At 41.8% G+C, this 13,816-nt stretch overlaps 1 protein-coding gene across 1 annotated transcript in view; it reads right to left on the bottom strand.

Moving 5' to 3' along the window:
* lrrc1 (leucine rich repeat containing 1) overlaps positions 1-12,787 on the bottom strand; it is a 32,782-nt gene extending 19,995 nt beyond the window's left edge. Inside the window, exons 1-3 of the mRNA XM_083539155.1 lie at positions 12,158-12,787; positions 1,570-1,687; positions 286-364 (exon numbers count right to left, since the gene is read on the bottom strand). Of these exons, the coding sequence (XP_083395281.1) occupies positions 286-364; positions 1,570-1,687; positions 12,158-12,316 (356 nt within the window). The 5' untranslated portion in view covers positions 12,317-12,787. The remainder of the gene's footprint in view (positions 1-285; positions 365-1,569; positions 1,688-12,157) is intronic.
* Positions 12,788-13,816: the final 1,029 nt, after the last annotated feature.

The following is a 13,816-nucleotide window of genomic DNA, read 5'->3' as shown; positions in this document are numbered from 1 at the left end:
CAATCAGCGCGTGTGCTCGGCACTTAGAGTGCTAATCATGCTAAAAGTAGCAGCAATCACCGTGAATAAACCAAACGCCATCGCTCTCCAAAACACAGAAAGAGAACTGATGAAAAGACCGAACGAATAAACCAAGGGATTCAAAACCGAGAGAAATGAAATCGAACGTAATCGAGATGCAAAAAAAATATCAAACGCACCAAAAATTAAGAAAAGAACAACAAGCATAACGAATCATCTCATTTTAATCGTAATCAAAGTACAGAGAGATTTTTATTCACTTACCTCGTTAAAGGGTTCCCGCTGAAGTCTGCTACCTGAAGGGCTTTGCAGTAAGAAATGTTTTCTGGAATCTCGACAATATCTGCAGGAAATATAAAAAAAAAAAAAAAAGCAAATGTGTTACAGAAGTAAGTAATAAAGAGTGCAGTTACCTTATTTCCTGTACGGTTTCAATCTAATCATGAACACGGAGCATCTGAACGCAGCAGGGAGTGGACACGCGATTCAGAAGCAGGGCAAAGTTCCAACGAGTTATAAATGTTTAACTAAAGCACTTCAGCAAAAAAGTGCCAAGACACTAAACGGACTCGAAGGAAACAGATGTTTAAATGTGTTCCAGCTGACGCAGGAAATTCGGGTGTGGCCAAACATGGAGTCTGGGTTATAAAAACTGCCGTATGAAACGCTACATGGACAGAAGTGTGGGGACACCTGACCTTCTCGTGCTTCTTCTCCAAACTGGTACCACAAAGCCGAAGGCACATAACTTTCCATTCACTTGAACTTGAAAACCAAAACCTGTTCCAGCATGCCAATGAGCACAAAGCCAGATCCATGAAGATCTGCTTTACACGGGTTGGAAAATGCTGAAGATCTCCTGCTATAGAGCTCCAACCCTATTGAACAGGATTAATGTGAAGTCTGACTGCACCTCAGACCTTCTCACCACACCTGAATTTACTGACATCACTGTGCCTGATGAACACAAATGTCCACAAGCGCACTCTAAAATCTAGTGGAACATCTTCCAGAAGATAGAAGAGAAAATTGGGACTGAAATGCGATGCTCAAAAAGCACATACTGATGACCAGGTGTCCAAAAACATTTGGCAATATAGAGTGTGTATAGCGAAAAGGCTAATGATCATCGCGGCCATGTCGCCAGAGAAGAAATGATAATAAAAAAATTCAAAAGAATAATAATAAAAATAGAGAAGATGCAAAAATACAAACAAGTGTATGAGAACCCAACAAAACCACCCAAGAGATCTGAGATAGAACATCTATATCCATGTGGTGAAGTGTGTTATCTTCTTGAAAGACCAAGGAACCAAATTTTGACAATAAATCTTTGGTATAAATTCAGCAAAAGAACATCACATGCACATGGAAGCATGGTGGTGGAAGCTTAATGCTACAAGAGGTCTGAGGGACGTTTGATAGACAGCTGAAGATGATTTTTTTTGGGTCCACTGTAAATTGTGTAAATCTGTGTGTATGGATGAACACTACGTTTTGCACAAAGCAGCCGAAACAGTACGAGTGGAAACGTGGGGTTTCTCTTACCGTTTCTGGAGACATCGAGCTCTACAAGCTGCATGAAGTTAGCGATGTCAGGAGGAAGCCTCTGGATCTCGTTGTCGCTCAGGCCCAGCTTTCTCAACCTCACCAGCTGGAAGAATTGCTGAAAAACAACAAGTGTATGTTGAGACTTCACAATAAACCATAAAACCTAATCCTGTTCTCCGGCTTGCACTTTTATTCAGATCATTTCTTCTACTGTTTAAAAGCCCAAGTCATGAGCGATGTCTCTCTTTACGAACGGATCTCAATTTTATTGATTTTTTGTCAAAGTACGTAGCACAGAAACCGGAAGTATAAATCAGCTTAAAGTGTATTAGCAGAAACTGAAACACACTAATCATACATTCAAAAAACTCTGGAATGCACCAGGTGCACTGGCAAACCCGCCATCACCCCCGTAAACATCAAACCATTCAAATTCCACATCCAGTGAACCGACCGAGCAGAAAACTAATGAAAAATGTCTTTAGACAGGCCACAATCGATTCTGTTCCCAAAACGAACAGTTAAGCAATTAAGATTGTCCAGTGGCCTGGAAAAAATCTCTCTCTCTCTCTCTCTCTCTCTCTCTCTCTCTCTCTCTCTCTCTCTCTTTCCCTTTCCCCCCATCTCCCTCTCTCCCCCTCTCCCCCTCTCCCCCTCTGTCTCTCCCTCTCTCCAACTGCTGATGTAATCTCCTATTTAACTCCTGCTCTGCCCCACTTCCTACAGGCTTAATCAAAGACACAGACGTGACCTGGCTTCTGTTCCAATAATAAAAAAGTGAATGACAGGAAACGTGTAAAGAAATCTCACAAAGCCATTCAGATACCCGACGTGTAGGAGCACGCAGGCCCAGCGTACGCTCGGGTCGATAATAAGTCATGTTCATTATTCATTAAACAAACATCCGGAAAGTGAACTATAACAAAAGAAAAGAAAAAGGAACCCGAAGAAAAAGAGTAGCATCACTCGGCTGTATGCACTTCCTGTTTGTCAGTGAAATACAGAACACCATTACCAACACCTAGATGAGGAGCAGGTTCCCTTTTGAGTCTCAAGGTTTCTCTTCCACAATCTCAGGGAGTTTCACGCCACGGTCACGCATTAGGGGTCCACTTACAGACTAATTCATAAATGCCAAATTTATATTTCTAATGTTTTTATTTCTTCAAAGCTGTGTTTATTGTAAAACAGAGTAGATTAATAATAGAGTAGATAAATCTTCTTTCGGCTTCTCCCATTAGGGGGCGCCACAGCGGATCATCCGTCTCCATACCCCCCTGTCCTCTACATCTGCCTCTTTCACACCAACTACCTGCATGTCTTCCCTCACCACATCCATAATCCTCCTCCTTGGTCTTCCTCTTTTCCTCCTTCCTGGTGTCTCCATCCTCAGCATTCTCCTACTGATATACCCCATGTCCCTCCTCTGCACATGTCCAAACCATCTCAATCTCACCTCCCTCACCTTGTCTCCAAAACGTTCTACATGCGCTGTCCCTCTAATAAACTCATTTCTAATCCTGTCCATCGTCGTCACTCCCAACGAAAACCTCAACATCTTCAGCTCTGCTACCTCCAGCTCCACCTCCTGTCTTTTACTCAATGCCACTGTCTCTAAACCGTACAACATAATAGAGTAGATAAATAAAATAGATTAGATTTGAGTATTTGAATAAATATGAATGTCCAAAATCGTCACAAAATTTAGTGGAACATCTTCACAGAAGAGTGGAGCTCATGATAACAGAAAAAATAAAGAAATATATAAATGTGGAAATGGAGGCTCAAAAAGGTCCAAACTGATGCTCAGGTGATGAACTTTTGTCTGGACTTTTTCCATTGTTTTTTTCCCCAGTAAAAAGAGGACAAAAAAAAAAACACTTCCTGTGTAGAACTAGTTTTTTTTTTTTTTTTAACGATGATGTCAATATAAAACTGAAAGAGTGACAGAGAGGTGAGTAATGAGAAATTCATCAGTGAAAGTAACGAGAAAAAACTCAATTAAAAGTGACAGTAAAAACAAGATTTATGACGGCAAAAACGTTACTATTTTTAATCAGCATCAGACATAAAAAAAATAAAAAAACCATTTAAAGTAAATGATGAAAAAGTGTTTTTGATACGAAGGTGATGTTCCAGAACAACTAGCTTATTACATGCTCAGCGCTAATCAAACCTGGCAACCCGGCATTAGCAAAGAAACGCATCGCTGCTTGATGTTAGCAAACGAATGAAACGTATCTGAAGATGTTTTTTTCAGATGAGGGGTGAGAGAACAGGACGTCTCGGCCTCGTGCCACTTACAGTTTTGCACATTTTTCTTGCTAACGTGCCGAGATACAACAGCAGAAGCTCCTGCAAGAAAACTCCAAGACTTTCTCGTCTCTCTCTGTTACTCGTATAAACTCGGCACAGACTTCTGTTCCAAATCACATGATCTTATTACAATAACGGCGTCAAAGTTCCTTCTTCCTTACAAACAACGGAAAAGAAATAGACGTCATTCCTGCTTTTTAATGGGGAACTTATTGGATTATTAGGTGTAAATTGTAGAACGGATATTCCGTCTTCTCCAAATGAGAAGGAAAATAAAAACAAGACAGAAGAGGTTGAGCCAAAGATCATGTGATTTCCATCCTGCTTGTTTGCTCGGTATTTTATTGTCTGTATAGCAGAGACGTGTTTGGACACTTAAAGTTTGTGTTGTCAAATCAAACAAAAAGGCTGAAAATGCTGTGAAGTTCATGAGTCAGAAACACTGTGTTTATGTAGTACTTCATTTTTTTGTCCTTTACAACTTTTTTGGGCAGCAGATATAATCATAGTGATTTTTTTTTTAAATGACCCAAAATAATGTCAGCTATTCCTATGAGAATTATTCACACACTGCATCATCATATGGAGATTATAAAAAGCTATAAAACAGTTGCCATGCAGCAACACGTATCTGTGGAATCGATATTTCAGTCCTGTAACAATCCACAAATCAATAAAAGTGGACATGGATACTAGAGGATTATCGATAATAAACAGGGCTACGTCAACACCAGTGGTACAAACACAATTTCATAGCATCACTGCGCCGTCGGATCTTCTGTTCGGATCCAAAATCTGCTAAATTCATTCACTGATGGTGAAAACACCATAAAAACCTTACAACAAAAGTTAAAATAACGTATGTGATGCACACTATTTGAAAGAGCGAAAGGAGCACAAACCTCCACAAAATTCAGTGGAACATCTTGCCAGAAGAGTGAAGGTCATAATAAGATAGCAAATGGAGATTAAATATTGAATGGGATGTTCAGAAAGATGTGTACATATAAATCTCCTCTATATTGTTTGGATCGATATTCAAGAAACGTTCAAGCACTTGTTCTTGGCCAATACTTGGTTGGTGAAGACGGAAGGAACACAAGAACCCTTTATATTTCGATGTCTCCCATTGAAACGCTGAATGAACCAGACCTGAACAGACCTCCAGCACTTCCTGTGCAAGAAACGGACAACCAGGTGACTGCGTGTGTGTGTGTGTGTGTGTGTGTGTGTGTGTGTGTGTGTGTGTGTGTGTGTTAAGGAATGCATCGATACCATTCTTTTCCCCGAAGCACAACAGAGCCACATTTTTGCTGCGAAACTGTTTGTTGGTACAACATGCAACACAAATCTTGACAAACTGAGCACATGTAATCTTTGTAAGTCTTCTGTGTAATTTAATCCCACGACGCGTCACAGGTCTCCGTGTTGAAAATCGTTGCGACGGATGTCAGACAAAAATCTCACCTGCCCTGTTCGTCAAGCTCGGCCTGCGAGTTTTACAGTCTCCTGAGAGACACCGCACTCCCGTAGCGCACCAACAACAACAGCGAGACCACAATACTCTCACACTCGCACTCTAACAATAACATTCGAATAAAACCACGCAAATTTCCATTCAGAAATTGACCTCTTTCTTGAGATTTTGCTGACCGGAGCACCGTTTCCGAGCAGCACAGCGACTGTGTACGCAAATATTTACAACTTACATCGAGAAAACAACAATCTAGATTTTGTTTCAAGTCTAAAAGTGTACCGCTGAATACATTAACAGATTTCTGAGGTCGAGATTTAGGATTAAAGAGAAGCTAGAGAATGTGAGGAACACTGGCACATTCTGAGGTTTCAGCTATAAAGCAAAAAAAATTACGTTTAAAGAATCAGTCAAATACCAACCTTTTACAAAACCTGATCATTTCCTGTTATATGTGAAGCAAATATAAATGAACCAAGCAGACGAATCTGCCATGAACCAATCTAGAGTTTCTTGTTTGCCTTTAAATATACATGAAGGCTATTGGGAGGGGACAAAACGTCAAACAGATTTGACCTTGTGATAACCTTGACCCTGTTTTGAATTCAGTCATGTATATAAACTTCACGTTCTAAAGATATAATGTTTACAAAGATGGACGGCACAAAAACACACTTTTTCGTCATAGTATGAGATCCAGAGCAGATGTTGGTCCAGGTTATGAATGAACTCAATGCTTCCATAAATCACTGAATCCGATCAGGAATGTTTTTTTGTCATTGCACCACGATAAACATTTCAACCAGACATCTATGCTTTTACGTGATGTGGTATGTGGAAATTAAAGCAATAATATCAGAACGGCATGAAGCCACAGAACCTCGTGCCATTTACAAAATCGTGTCCTATTTATGTAGACAAAACACTGGTGTTTATTTGTCAAATCTTCCGTTATTTAGTCTATGTGTCCACGTCACTGAGGCCGTGCCCACGTCACTGAGGCCGTGCCCACGTCACTGAGGCCGTGCCCACGTCACTGAGGCCGTGCCCACGTCACTGAGGCCGTGCCCACGTCACTGAGGCCGTGCCCACGTCACTGAGGCCGTGCCCACGTCACTGAGGCCGTGCCCACGTCACTGAGGCCGTGCCCACATCACCGTGTGTAAAAACGGGGGCTTACGAAAAAGATGCAACGAGATGCAAGACATAAAACGTTTTCAGACGTTTCAGTGCAGATGTGCAACTTTTGGGACGTGAGTAAAAACAAAAGTGTGGACGCGGAGAGTTTTTAGACGAAAACGACGTTTGTAAATGTATCTGAAGTAGTGCAGCTTTAGGAAGCCACTCGCGGTTTGTTGTCGCTCATACGGATCGATAATTTCAATAACATCATTCTGCACTTCATTCAGCTTCTTATCCGAGTGTCCACAAAATTCGATGGTAATAAAATTAGCAATTAAATAAAAACTAGCGGTGATACATTTTTTCGGGTTTTCTGAGTTTTAAGATATGCAGATTATAGGTTTAAAAGACGAGCGAAACAAGACGAGCATAGCGAGAATGACAGAAAGAAAACTATATTTATCCCCGACAAGGCAATGGCTGGAGCACACCGCAATTTTAAATGAAAAAAAATTCAGAGAATATAAAGAGCTGCAGAGGGAAGGAGAGATCTGAACAGGGTTATATCAAGTTCAAGGCTCATCAGGGAAAAAGAAGGAGACGTGAGGCCCATCAAAAACCTCAACCAAGTGGTTTATCTACTGGTTACAATAATTTTATAAAAATTCTACACACTTTGTAATGAGTAATGTTTTTGAGTAACTTGAATGATAAATGGATGGATGGATGGACGGACCAAAAGCCTGAAAAACAGTTTTGGTTCGATAAATTTTTTCAGAAGGTCAGATAAGGGTCATGCTTTAAAGCAGGTCTTAAAGTAGAGATGGTGTAGACGCTGATAATAAGTCAATAAATCATTCACACGTCTTAAATGTTTTTATCCTGCATCAGGCTTCATAAAACGTACAAATACCGTACTACAAGACTTCTGTCTGTCTATACACCATACACATGTAATTCCATCCCATCTTCTTGTTTTAAACCAGGGCTGAACAGATTCCCTGAGTAACTCAAGTAACTCGAATACATATTATTTGCCTCAATGCTTCGTTTAGTCATTTAACTCCACACTGAGCACTATGTTTCCCCACGGACCATTATTACTGACGCACCACCCGCTAAACTCTGGAGCGCTCTGGACAGGTAACACAGAAGACACAGAGGGGCGAGGAGAAGATTCAGGAAAACGACAAAGTTTCCAAAGTTTGGGATCATTTCAACCCAAAACAAAGAAAACGGTTACCGTTTTTGGAGCAATTAGAAATCGATTTGTATTTTGATGTAATACGGCAGTGAAATGCGCTAAATGGGTTTAGTTAGTTCGGTAGTTTAGTGCAGCTGCAGCCCTGCTTATGAAGGTGTTTTATTATAAAGAGGGGAAAAAAAACAAGAGCACAGTTTTGACTGGAAATGAAGCGTTCACTCGACAGGCCTTGAAAGAACAAACGAACAAACTCCCTGCTCTGTGCCACTCCTGTTTGTTCTCCAAACAGCTGAACAACTTCATTAACTTAATCAAATACACCACAGTGCTTTGGAAAAGCGAGTGAAGAGAATATCAGCAGGTCTGTTCAGGAATGAGCGGCGATCTACACTTTATCCCTCATACGAGTCGAGTCTATAAGCATATAGTCGGGATTATATTTCTCTCATGCAATACAGTGAAGTTGTTGTCAGTAAATCTAAAATAAAAAGCGATGATCAGCTCAGATTCGAATCGGCCGCTACGTTGCGGTTTGTTCTCAGTCAGCATCTGCGTGAAATTTGAACTATTTCTGGACCGTCCATTTGGCGCTCTGCACTCTCACATTTTGCATTTGTTGAACAGGTTCTTTCCCCTCCTCCACTGCCTACGTTTCAAACCATCGTCCTTATCTCGGGAATGTTGTTTTAGACCACAGCACCTTTCTTACACTATATTTTACGTGTCATTTTCACGTGAGGAACCCCCCGTGTAGCTCTTCCATCCGTTACAAGCAATATGAGGTACGAAGATCAGTCACGGGAATGATGACGGCTCATTATAACGCTCATGTTATAATGACCTCCATTCTGATGGAAAGATGTTCCACTAGATTGTGGAGATTTGTTATTCAAGATCCACTCAAACCCATGAAAAGCAGATCTTCATGCAGCTAGGTTTGTGGTATTGTCATGCTGGAACAGGTTTGGGTCTCCTCGTTTAAGTGAAGGAAAAAAGTTCACGCCACTTTAAAAGCCTGATAACGTTGTTACGAAATATTTCACAGAACTGCTTATAATCACGCAACGATCTCACTGTTGCTCCGTGATCATCGTCCAGCGAGACGGAGATCCTATAATGAATTATTCTTTAATGGAAAGATTCAAAGCAGAAAAGAGACTTTGCAGAGAAATATGTTTTCATACAGTCAAAATAATGTCCTTGTAAGAATTTTATCATTATACACTCGACACGTTCCTACTTCCTGTGTCTCTTATCATCTCCATGTAGAGAGGAAACACATTCATGCACTGAAAAGGTTAAAAGCACAAATTCTTCAAGTGTAACTGCAGCACTCGATAAAAACGAAAGTAAAATACAGCGCTCGGTTCACGTTTATACACGCAGGTGAATAAGTAGCTGCTCGTGTTTTATCATTTATCAAACGCGATAACTCGGACATGTAGGTCGTATATCTCGTTATGAAACTCCGGAGACGTGCAGAGACGGTCTCGAGATCAGACGCTTCAACTCCCGGCTGTTTTACAGCGATCCTATTCGCTCAGGTTTGTTCTGTTAGAGAACATCACTAATTCCTCGGAAATAGAAATGTAAACGTGGGTAAGACGGCTTTCGCTGTTATGCTTTCTCAAGGTCATGAGGATTGTTTCCAAGAATTAGATCTACTAATATGAGAAGCCCGAGCAGTCCGAGTGCTTAGTTATTAAACAGAAATGTCAGACATTAAAAATGAGGAATCAGGTACAATCCCACATTAGCATATCGCCTTCTCGTTTTAGTGAAGTTTAAATTGTCCTCTAAATAAAAGCCGTGCTGAACACACAAGTCAACGTGAAGCTCCAACACCACCATTTTAGTTAAAAAACTCCACCACGTTCGGCTGATCAGAAAAGAGTCTCCCATTTATCCGATGTCGCTTCACTGAGCTGCTGCGGGATTTGATTATTTACATGTCAGAGAACACAGTAAGCAGCTCTTTTGGTCAATTGAACACCTCGGCACAGCGCATTCAGCACTGCTACTGCAGAACATGTCAAGAGACATGAAATTATTATCTTATTCCTAAAGTCCACCAATTTACAGCATTTTGTTGATTTGAGGAAAAGCTGGGAGATAAAAACACAGGGCTCAGTGAGGTAGAGTCCCAACTAACAGAAACTAAATTTCACCAACAATTAAAATTCCACCTTTAATCAATGTTGTGCAATCACTGAGAACATTCCTGACCTTCCTATTTACTTCTAAAGTGGGCAAAATAAAGACCAGGTTCATGAGAATGACAACAACAAACACACCTGCTTTATAGAATGCAGTTGAACACAAGTTCACCAAAATCCACCCAAAACCAAAATCTATGTTCCTGGGCGGCTGGTTGGTTTGGAACCCGTCGAAATATTTGGTACCAGTTCCAAGAGGTGACTAACATAACACACAAACAGCACGGCTGATTCTTATACACACACTGAATCCCATTCAAATGCACTGCGTCGTAATGGCCCCTGACATGAACCGGACTTCTCACTGGTTCGTTCCGTCACATCTTATTGCCTCACGCTTCCGAAGCTGAGGAACAGGACTGACCAGTTCGAGTTGTGCATTTTTCCCGTTCCAGTCTGAAAGTTATTTCTCACTGCAGCCTGAGGAACCCTCAGCTAGAGGCACACCAAAACATCAGTGCAGGAAAAGTGAAAATATCTACAGTAGGTTTGGTTTTAAAGGGTATGAGATCCTCGTTCTAGAATATTCTTTTCAACTGTTAAGAGTATTATTTTATATCATGTATCCTACATCATCTGCTAAATGCTTTAAACATCTGTAACTGCATCTTATACCATACATATACCGTACATCTCATTTTAAAATAGTACGAGGCCGATTTTGGGGCATTTCGTCATCATTTATTCAGAGCCAATTCCATAGAATCAGGCAGCTCTGCTCCATCGAATGATGCCCACCAACCAGGACGAGGGAAGACCATCATGAGCTTCCTCGAAGCATGTGAATAAGACCATCAAATATTTTCAGAGTGCTGCTCAGGCCACACCAGGGAGCAGTCTCTCACTCCTGTAGCTCACCAGACTGACGAGTGTCACACTGTGACCGAGTGCGGAGAGGAAGGGAATTCCACCATCTCTCCTTCATCTTCTGCCCATACATGACTGCGATATCACCACGGTTCCTCCGCTTTTCTGACCGCAGCATTTTCTCTCAATTAGTTAGTTAAATTTCTCAAAAAATAAAACAAACTAACGGTCAGACTAACGGTCTGAAGCACCGTGACTCTGACCAGGTGCTGACTAAGGAGGAATGACGGAACCTGTGTAGGTACCAAGTTTAGTTTTAGTCAAACACTCATCTTGCTAAACTGATTAGGTCTTAAATTAAACCCCTGAGACTAGAGTTTTAATTCCAATGAGATTCATTTGAACATCTTGGAGTTTTATTACACCTGTAAAGCTTAAAGACGAACAACGTGAAACAAACATTTTCACGTTGTTCTTCAATTGATTTTCCTTAAAAACTATTTCAGCACCAACACGTCACACAATAGCAGAACCGGAGGAACCCCAACATGACTTTCAAAGCTGCTTGGGTTTGTTTTACTCGAGTTGATTAAACTTTTCCATCAATCGTCATAAAACAATGTTCTTTCTACAGGTTTAATATTCAGCACAGCTTTTTAATGCTTCTCTGAGCTGCTGGTCTGATGATGGATTACACCGATCCACTCTCACACTCACACAAATATAAAACTGGTTATCTGGGAAGCTTGGAATCGGAGGAATTTTGTAATCTAGGACTCTTGGAATTTAAAGAATTCCCAAATCTGGGAACTTTGGAATCTTGAAAACTAGGGAAGTTTGAAATCTATGGAAGTTTGGCATGTAAGGAGTTAAAAAAAATCGAAGGAATTCTAAAACCCACGACTTTTAGAATATTACATTCTACAATCTAGGAAGTTTGTAATCTACGATTTGGAATTTTGGAATCTATGGAAGGTTGGACTGTAGTGTATTTTGAAATGGAGGGAATTCTGGAACCTCTGACTTTTGGAAAATTGAAATATATAGAAGTTTGGAATGTGAGACTTTTGAAATCTTGCAATCGAACGAATTTTGGAACCTTTAAATCTACCGAAGTTTACTACTCAAGTTTGGAATCTATGAGGTTTGTAACCTGGGAAATTTGGAATCTTGCTCTCCATCCTAACAAAAGATAAACGTCTAATCTTCGACTCTGGTCCAAGGCCAGGCCTTGAGATTGGAAGGTTTAAGTTTCAGGCCACATGCTGAAGCTGTTCCACTCGGTTCTGATCTTGAGTCCCAAACGCACTTTAGCACAAACACGAAAAACACTTTGAGAAACAGAAATCTTGAGGAGCACTCAGTATGTTGTGAGCGCTACTCAGGTCTCGGTGGTCCCCCAGGCAGCGGACGCTGTTCCCCCGGGGTCCGTGCTGTGCCTCTCACCTTGGGTAGGTCTCGGAGTTGGTTCGCGTCCAGTAAAAGTTCCTCCAGACTGCGGTGGTAGCGGTAGATCTCGTCCGGGACGGAAAGGAGCGAGCAGTGGCGCCGGTCGATGTTCTCGACATGACGGTTACACCGCCACAGGGGGATACAATTAAACATCCCGAGCTGGTACCGACAGCGCGCGACACCCGCGACGCACAACCGCGTCACCCGCGACGATACAAAAACCGCAACTTAGTAACAATTCTGTTCAACTTCCTTCCTTCCTGCTTTGATGTCGATCTCACGCGCAGGCGTCGGAGCCACGTCCCGGGCCGGGTTTCAACACCGCACACACCACCATGGACTAAAAACCGAGTCAGTCCTCCGTCTCAGCGCTCGCGCCTTCCATCGCGTTCATCTCGTCCTGCACGGAATGTTCACAAACTTTCCATCGTGTGTTTCCAACCAGACCTGAATGATTTACATCCCCCTCTCCAAAGCCTGGTCTCTCACACCTTCTCGACTTTATTTCCTCGTAGTTCCTCCACTTTCCGACCCGGAAAACACTCTCTTTCTCTCTCTCACTCTCACAACTCACTCCTTCATTCCATGCTGGCGTCACACACTTTCCCTCCGGAGCCCCGCCCACTCTAGGCCACGCCCAGTCCGTCGGGAAAGCGGAAGAGGGGGAATAATCAGGAAGAGGTGCGCGGTGTTACCTGCGTTCATATTTATTACTCAACAATAAACTTTACACCATTTAACCACGTGAACTGCTGAAAAGTCACGCCTTCTAAAGTCCAATAACACTATAATATCATCCAGCAAATCCATTCCTCCACCCTGAACCCCCTTCAGAACAAATCTGTTTCATTTACTGTAATCAATACTATTATTCTAAAAGGTCCCCTGGTGGTCTAGTGGTTAAGATGCAGCGCTCTCACCGCTGCGACCCGGGTTCGATTCCCGGTCAGGGAACCATCCCCAGCCACTCTCAGTGCCGGTCCCAAGCCCGGATAAATTGGGGAGGGTTGCGTTAGGAAGGGCATCCAGCGTAAAACATATGCCAAATCAAACGTGCGGAGGATCCGCTGTGGCGACCCCTAACGGGAGAAGCCGAAAGAAACTTTAATACTATTATTCTAAAACAATAAATAAAGCTGATATTAAAGCTTTTCATTCCGGATTTTTCCATCTATAGGTCGCAGAAGGTCTGAGGTGGTCTTCGTCGATCGGAAGCTCATTTGAGAGATATTGAGGTTTGGATGAAACTTGTTCATTGGAAGTGAGCAAACAAACAAGGTCATGAGAAGAATCAATAAATGTCAGAGCTTTGAGAAACGAATGTGGGTTGCGGGATTGTGGCGATTTTACACGTAAAGGAAAACGTTGGCATCTCCAAGGAGATCAACAGTTAAACACTAATTCATTAAATACCAAAATGTCTTAATACTCCATCATCTTCATTAAGTGAGGAAAGTCATTAAGGAAAAAAGCATTTGCTAAATGCAATACACACACACACACACACACACACACACACACACACACACACACCCTTGTAGACCGGTTGGGAGGTGTTTTTATTGCTAAGGGTGCTCACAAACACAAGGGGTTCGGTTTGCTTTAAAATATCTGAAATGACATGCTGAAATTTACAGATCAGGTTTTGAGGGC

This window comes from Silurus aristotelis (genome assembly GCF_946808225.1).
Source record: "Silurus aristotelis genome assembly, chromosome: 4".
NCBI lineage: Eukaryota > Metazoa > Chordata > Actinopteri > Siluriformes > Siluridae > Silurus > Silurus aristotelis.
The sequence above is the reverse complement of the archived record's forward strand: the minus strand, read 5'-3'. Positions and strand labels throughout refer to the sequence as shown.